Source organism: Octodon degus, unplaced genomic scaffold (genome assembly GCF_000260255.1).
Source record: "Octodon degus isolate 3935 unplaced genomic scaffold, OctDeg1.0 scaffold00083, whole genome shotgun sequence".
Lineage (NCBI taxonomy): Eukaryota > Metazoa > Chordata > Mammalia > Rodentia > Octodontidae > Octodon > Octodon degus.
The window spans coordinates 10,912,095-10,920,031 of NW_004524659.1; the positions used below are offsets into that span (position 1 = coordinate 10,912,095).

Below are 7,937 nucleotides of genomic sequence, written 5' to 3' on the forward strand. Positions count from 1 at the left end.
GTTCAAGTCCTAGTATGTAACACACAGACACACATATACACAGACACACATACACAGCCTGTTTCCCTCAATGATGCTCTCATTTTTTTCCCTCCACTGATGTAGGTTTAGGTTGAGGAGAGAAGTTGGGGGCTAGGTTGCCTCTCCTCCTGTGATCTTTGCAATGAAATATGAAAATGAAGGCAAAGTGCTTACAAAACAATCAGACTGGAGGCTGGGCATGGTAGCACACCCCTGAAGTCCCAGCACTTGGGAAGCTAAGGCAGGAGGCTTGCTGTGAGTATGAGGCCAGCCTGGGCTACAACGTGAGCTTAAAGCCAGCCTTTTTTTTTTGGTGGTTCTGGGGATTGAGCCCAGGAACTTGTGCTTGCCAGGCAAGCGCTTATTCTACTGAGCTGTCTCCCTGGGCCCTTGGCCCCCTTACATAGTAGTAGTGCTTTTTTTTTTTTTTTTTTTTTTACCAGGGATTGAACTCAGGACCTTTCGCTTGCCAGGCAAGTGCTTATTGTACTGAGCTATCTCCCCACCCAGTTCAAAGCCAGCCTGAACTGCATAGTGAGACCCTGTCTCAAAATGAAAAAAAAAAAAAAGGAAAATGACTAAGTATCAGTGGCAGAGCACATGATTGTCTGGTAAATCCGAGGCAAGGGCTCCATCCTCAGCACCACAAGGGAAAAATTTAACAATGAAGAGCTGGCCAGATAGCTCAGCGGATTAAAGCACCTGCTTAGGCAGATGCAGGGACCAGGGTTCCATTCCTAGGCTTGCCCTGCCTACTCCACCCTCAGGGTGTGATGAGACAGCCATTGAGACTGGGTGCAGTGGTGCACGCCTGTAATCCCAGCACTTGGGAGGCTGAAAAGGAGGAGGAGCACTAGGAGTCCAATCTGGGTAGTGAGACCCTGCAGCGTCATGTGTTGAGGTCGGCGCTCTGCCTGGGCCAGAGCAGAGCCTGTGTATAATCCAGAGCAGTCCGACTGAGCAGCCAGCTGCCCAGATGTGTGAACAGGTTCTGTGTGGGGCGCTTCCAGAGTGCTGAGTCGTCACACAGGCAGTGTGCTCTGAAAACTGGGCCAGCGACTGGGAAGGCTGCGTAGAGGAAGGCGGCGAAGCGTTCATCCAATGTGAAAGTGGAACAACTTTTTCGCCATTATGTATCTTATGATAAAGCTGTGTAAAGGGGCTGGTGAGATGGCTCAGTGGTCTAAAGCACCTACTTAGAACAAGCTTAGCAAAACACAGGGAGCGCGGTTCAATCCCCCAGCACCACATGCCAGCCAGCTCCGCCTCCTGGTGGGCTGAGCTGGCCACACACACACACACACACACACACACACACACAAATAAAATAATTTTTTTAAAAAAGCTGTGTAAAATCTATATGGTGGTAAACTCTTACGTTAAATATTGCAGCTAGGACATTGGGTTCTGGGATGCCTGGAGTCCTAGAATTTGGGAGACTGAGGCAGGAGGATGCTTAAGCCTTGGGAATTTGAGACCAGCCTGGCACCCTCAACATGAGTACTGACAATTTTTAAAATTTAAACTACAGATAGGGAGGAGATGACTGAATATGTGAGACTGGCCAAATGTACTCATATTGGCTTCCTGGTAAAAACAACACAGTCTTGTGCTCTCTGGTTAAGGCTGAGTTGTTTGTTTTTGCTTTGGTTCTTTTTGAGACGGGCTTGATGGGTTGTGCAGACTGGCCTTGAACTCATGCTCTTCCTGCCTCGGCCTCCCAAGTGCTGGGATTACAGGCTGTGGTACCACACCTGGCTTCAAGTGCCAGAGTGTGTTGTCTTCAAGACAGCTGTCAGTAAGCAGCTGAGTGGGCCTCTCCGGTGCCTGTGTGGGAGGCCTCAGGTTCTCGTCCTGCTGCTGCGGGGGGATCGCTGAGCTCTAGCCCATGGCCTGGTCCAGCTGCCTCCCCTGTCCATGTAGGTCTCAGCCTCTCAGTCTGTCACCTGCTGGGCACCTGCACATTCACCTTCCCAGGAAAGGACAGCAGGGGCTTGGCTGGCTGCCTTCTCTCCCGCCGCAGCAGTCCCTCCATGAAGGCCCTGGCTCTACCTTCACAGTAGATCCAGGAGCTGCCCTCTTCACCACAAAGGCCCACTGCTCTGGCTTCCTCCTCCCCTCTGAGCATCACAGCAGCCTGCAGCCTGCCTCTGTGTCCCCCCACTTGTCTGTCCCCACCAGAAGCCCGAGGGAGCCTGTGTTCATCTGAGTCAGGCTGCACCCCTTCCCCATATAGAGGGTTCCACAGCTCCGGCTCCAAGAGGCCCCCCAGCCCAGCTCACACAGTCCAGAGGCATCCACCCTTGAAACCACCCTGGCCTTGTCTCCTCTCCTTGCTCCTTCAGCTCATCTCATCCCTCACTCAGATCCAGCCTCTTGGGATTCTTTGTCTGTTTGGTTTTGTTTTTTTGAGACAGGGTCTCCCTATGTAGCTCATGCTGGCCTTGATCTCATTATGTAGCCCAAGCTGGCGCTAAACTCGCGGTGATCCTGCTGCCTCAGCCTCTCCAGTTTGAGAATTATAGGTGTGTGCCACCACACCTAGCTTCCCGGGATTCTCGGAATGTGCCATACAGTGTCTCCTCAGGACCTCTGCGCCGGCGTTTCCTTTCATCTGAACACATTTTTCCTCCATAGCTTCAAAGCTCTTTTCCCTTGCTCCTCAGGTGTTCGCTTCAAAGTCCCTTCTCTGGGAGGCCTCCATGGCCACCTGACACAGCCTTGATTCCTCTCTGTGTAAGTGCTCCAGACACCTGTCACATGCTAGGTCTGCGCCTCTGAGTGTCAGCTCTACGAGGGCAGGGATGTCTGCTCTGTTTGCTGCTGGCAGGGCCCGGCACTGGGTTGGACCCAGGAATGAACGTCTGTGGTCACTGAAGCTGTCCAATAAGGGAAGACCACAGTGTCACACAAGGAAAACACTGGGCAGCAGCCGCACTATCATGACTGAGCCTCAGCCCATGAGTAAAGCTGGCTTCCTGGGTCAGGGTGTCCTGTGCTTGGGAAGGAAGAGACTGTCCCCTCCTCAATGCCTCCCCCAGCAGCTCCCCTGCAGGGACACTGCCCCATTTCACAAAGCTGGACCTAGTAAGGACCCATCCTCCCCCTGGTGGCAGCTTCTGAGGTTGCAGGTATCCAATGGGCCCAAGGGAAAACTCTCTCTCTCTCTCTCTCTCTCTCTCTCTCTCTCTCTCTCTCTCTCTCTCTCTCTCTCTCTCTCTCTCTCTCTCTCTCTCTCTCTCTCCCCCCCCCCCCCCCGGGGGTTCTGGGAGTGTGGCACATCCTGTCACCTCAACATGCATGGATGGAGCAAGGATGGTGGTGCCAACATTCTCCTGTTGGGGTGTGAGACTCCAGGAGTCTCAGGGCTTCCTGCAGCAGCCTGCAGTATGAGCTGCCCTTGGCCACGAAGCCTGGCACATACAAGCCACGGCCCGTGGCACACCCACTGCTACGTTTCTCTTTATTTTTTTTAATGTATTTGGTACAAGGGTCTCACCACGCAGCTTGGACTCACAGTGATCCTCCTGTTTTCAGCCTCCCCAGTGCTGGGATTACAGGTGTGTGCCACCACGCCTGGACTCGGTGGCCAACTCAGTGCACCTGGGGCCAGGGCCAGTGCAGGATATGGCACTGGGGATCGAATCCTGGTCTCTGTGCTTGCCTAAGCAGGCGCTTGGTCTGCTGAGCTATCTTGCCAGCCCAACTACCAGGTTTCTCATTGTGAAATTATGACACAGAAACCACATCCCCTGCTGGGAAATTGTCATAGTGTGCTGGTTTTGTTGGCTCAAGTCACTTTGTTGTCAGCAGAACAACAGGGACTCTGGACTAATGCCAATGATGCCCCTGAGACATGGAATCTTTTTGAAGAATGAGTGAAGTGGCCTATGGGGAGCGCAGAGCCACCTCTCTGAAACCTGAGAGGGTGAAACTGTTCTGGCTCCTATTTCATACAGGGGAAACTGAGGCTGAGAGGAAGTAGACCAGTACAGGTCACGCAGCATGGAAGCAGGAGGCTCAGCCCTCGCCCCATGTCTGGCCGGTAGCCCTGAGCTCACAGGCACGAAGTTCTGCCTCTCTGAGGAAGGTGGCCCAGCCTGCCCAGGCCCCGTGCCCTGCGGTGCCCACAGTGCCCGGCCGCAGTGCTGCCTACCTGTGTGTAGCAGCGTAGGAGCAGCCCCTTCTCCTTCAGCAGGCGGATGAAGTAGTGACAGATGGTTGGCTGGGGGAAGTAATGGCAATGCCGACGGTCACAGAGAGCATTTACATGCTGTCGCCATGTGCCAGGGAAGGTTCTGGGTGCTGTGTTTGTTTTTCTTCATGGAATCATCACAGAGGCCTCGGGAGGGAGATCAGCATCCCCCACTCCACCCTTGCTCCACAGGAGAGGCCAAGGCCTAGGAGGGTGGCTTGGCAAAGTCACACAATCAGGGAGTCGCAGAGCTAGCATTTGCAACCAGGCTGTCTGGACCTAACATGTTAATTCATCTACATTTTACAACAATCCTTTTCAGACGCCAGTATTAGCTTCATTTCACAGATGGGAAAAGCGAGGCTCATGGTCTCAAGATGAGACATAGGAGCTGAATCCTGGCAGCCAGGCTCAGATCCTCATCCATGGTGTCTTTATTAATTGTCAGGAGGCTGGGGGGGGGGGAATGCTTCCCGGGCCTGCTCTCCCAGCCTGCCCCACTGGATAGGATCTCACCTTGAACTGTCCGGGGTATAGTTCCTTGGCGAGGGCAAAGAAGGGTTCTGGATGTTTCTGTGGGAAAGAGTGCCAGAGGGGCCGATGCCCAGGTGATGTGAGGGTTGGAGCAGGTGCCCTGCCCCCCAGCTCCTTGTTACAGACAGATACCTTGAAATAGCCAATCTCAAAGATGGCCTCAGGGTAGGGAAGGTGGTACTTCTCCAGGTTGGCATAGAGCCCGGTGGTCGGAGAGCGGAAGTCAGGAATGCCAGCCGCTGGGGGAGGAGGCACAGGGGACAAGAGACTGGGGACGCTGGCCCCACATAGACTGCACTGATCTTTCTTCCAGACCGGATGCGGACAGTGCCCCTGCCTAGGCCGGGGGGCGGGGGGGGAGAGCTCACTCCTGGGGATTGCTGGGAAGGGAACTTACATGTGGAGATTCCAGCTCCCACCAAACAGATGACCCTGCGGCCTGGAAGACAAGAAGACAGGAAGGTGACATTGTCTGACACAGTTTCCTCAGCTGATATCATCACTCATCATAGCCATGATGCTGCTTCCTCGATACTGGGTGTGGGGCAAGTATCTCAGATGCCTGCCGGTCCTCCCAGCATCTTCAGGAGGATGGTGCTGCTGGCCCTCACTACAAAGAAACCAAGGCCTAGAGCAGGGACGACAGCAACTGGCAGAAGGCACTGTTTGATTTGTTTGTTTATTTATTTATTTATTTATTTTTGCAGAACCGGGGTTTGAACTCAAGCCCTTGCGCTTGCCAGGGAAGCGCTTATTCCACTGAGCCATCTCCCCAGCCCGATTTGTTTATTTTGGGACAGGGTCTCCTTATACAGTTCAGGTTGACCTTGAACTCATGGGGATCCTCTTGCCTCAGCCTCCTGAGTACTAGGATTACAAGCAGGCACCATCACACCTGGTCAAGAAGGCACTGTTTGAAATGATACCAATGTAAGAAAACTCAAGAAGAAGCTGGGTGTGGTGGTGCACACTTCTAATTCTAGTTCTTGGGACGCTGAGGCAGGAGAACTGTAGTGAGTTCAAGGCCAACCTGGGCTATATATATCAAGACCCTGTCTCAAAAAAAAAAAGAAAGAAAAGAAAATTCAAGAAGAGACTATATGACCACAAGTTTCTCCTCTTAAGTAGATTAGACAAAAATACATTCTCCAGGAAAAGATGCAGGTTAGTGTAAAGATCTCTCAGGCTGGGCTATGGCTCAGTGATAGATCACTTGCCCAGCGAGGGCAAGGGCCCTGTTTCCCTAGTACCACCACCAAAAAGAAAAAAGCAATAACTCATCTTTTGGACCCTAGTCAGGTAACCTTTATCTCTAGCACATTATACACACGGACACAATTTCTCATCAAATTCCTTTCCTCCAAAAGCAAAAGCACATCAGTTGCCAGAAGCCCGTTCATTTCTAGGCAAAGACCGAAGATCTCTCACCCTGAGCCCACACCCAGGAAAGAGGAGTGGAGGCTGGATCCAAATCGTGGGGGCTTGCGCTCTTTCTATCACTACTCAGGGTTCTGACTTCCTCCTCTGTAGAATGGGCCTGATTATAGTACTGTGTGACTCATCCTTCGAGTCGCCTGTACTGAACTTCTTGAGACCCACTGCTTATATACATAATAAATATTTTGTGGGGGCCAGGGAGATAGCTCAGTAGAATAAGCACTTGCTTGGCAAGCACAGGGTCCTGAGTTCAATCCCCGGTATTGCAAAATAAATAAATAAAATAAATAAATAAGTAAATAAATATTTTGTTTTGCAATGTGTACCCATTGTCAGAAAAGAAGACAGGGAGAATACAGTCAATAGGTTCACAAACACACTGCCCAGCACGAATCGACCCGCTGCCTCAGCAAATGGCTAGCAGGTCACCCATCGCACAGAGCCCTGGCACCTGACTGTCAGCTGATGGACAGACACAAGTGTGGCAGAGGTCAAGGCCTGCCACAGTCTTGGCCCTTGCTCCATCTGACCAGGCCTGGCTGGGTCTGTGGGGGTGGAGGTAAGGGGTGTTCTATTTTCAGGGTACCAGGCACAAATCCCAATTCTGCCACTTACTGGCTATTTGGTCTGCCCCAAGTCACAACCTTTTTGTACTTCAGTTTCCCCCTCTGCCCACGTTACACTGTAATGACCTCATAGTTATAATGGGAAGATGAAATAAATGGAATTCTAGTGCCTAGCCCAGAGCCTGGCAAACAATGAGGGCTCAAATTAGTTTTTCTTTTGCAGTACTGGGACTGAACTTGCACCTTTGACACTGAGCTACATCTCTTGCTAAGTCATCCAGGCTCGAGCTTGCAATCCTTCTGTCCCAGCCTTCCAGACTGCTGGGTTTACTGGACTGTACCACCATTCCCAGCTTCAGTACATATTCCTTCATGGATACACTTGGAGGCCAGCTACTCTGAGATCCAGGTACAGGAAGCTAAGAAGAACAAACCCTTTGCAGCTACGCTATGATTCTCTTCTGGTCCTCCAGGCCAGGAGATGACTATGGGCAGCTGCCCAGCCAGCCCCAGAGGAGGGAGACGGCAGCAGCTGGAGGATGGGGAAACTGGAGAAGATGTCCTCAACGAAGAGCTGTTCAAGACCCTCAAAAGGCCCATTGTGCCTGTCGAGGACTGCTGAGGCCTGGTTTCTCAGACTTTGGTGACTCAACTCACAGCAAGAAATATACATTTCATGGTGACCCAGTCAGCAGGCACTTAAGTATCACACCTGAAATGCCTCCTGTAACAATAACCCTGGTGAACACCTGCCCAGCTCTTGTGAGGTCCAGGCCCTGCTCCAAGCATTCACATTTTTCTTCGTGTGTTTAGCTCCCAGTCATTCCACTATTATTGTCCTCATTCGAGGAAAAAAGTATGGCCTATCACAGCACAGTAATTCATGCAGCAACAGAGCTGTGACCCAGGACTGACCAATCAGAAACAGGGAAACTGATTCAGCCTGGGCCAATCAGAGCCAAACTTTACAGTTTTGCCTGTAAAAAGGCATGGTCTTCGAGGGCACTTGCTAAGCTGTAGAACTTGTATTCAGCCGGCCAGGAGTTAACTTTACTCCAACACTGAGAAGTTGTGACTTTAGAGAATACGACTCTTGTTGCATAGGTCCTGCTTTACCTTGGTCTTAACCATCCAGCAGAAAAGTATAAAGACGAAGTATAAGAAGTAAAGCCATGGTGTTATGT

The 7,937-nt window shown here is 51.6% G+C and overlaps 1 protein-coding gene across 3 annotated transcripts in view; it reads right to left on the reverse strand.

Moving 5' to 3' along the window:
• Sirt2 (sirtuin 2) overlaps positions 1 to 7,937 on the reverse strand; it is a 23,082-nt gene that overhangs the window by 9,824 nt on the left and 5,321 nt on the right. For all 3 annotated transcript variants that reach the window (XM_023721521.1, XM_023721520.1, XM_004636791.2), the window contains 4 exons: positions 5,148 to 5,189; positions 4,883 to 4,989; positions 4,733 to 4,789; positions 4,178 to 4,246 (listed from right to left, as the gene is read on the reverse strand). In XM_023721521.1, coding sequence (XP_023577289.1) covers positions 4,178 to 4,246; positions 4,733 to 4,789; positions 4,883 to 4,989; positions 5,148 to 5,189 — 275 coding nt within the window. The remainder of the gene's footprint in view (positions 1 to 4,177; positions 4,247 to 4,732; positions 4,790 to 4,882; positions 4,990 to 5,147; positions 5,190 to 7,937) is intronic.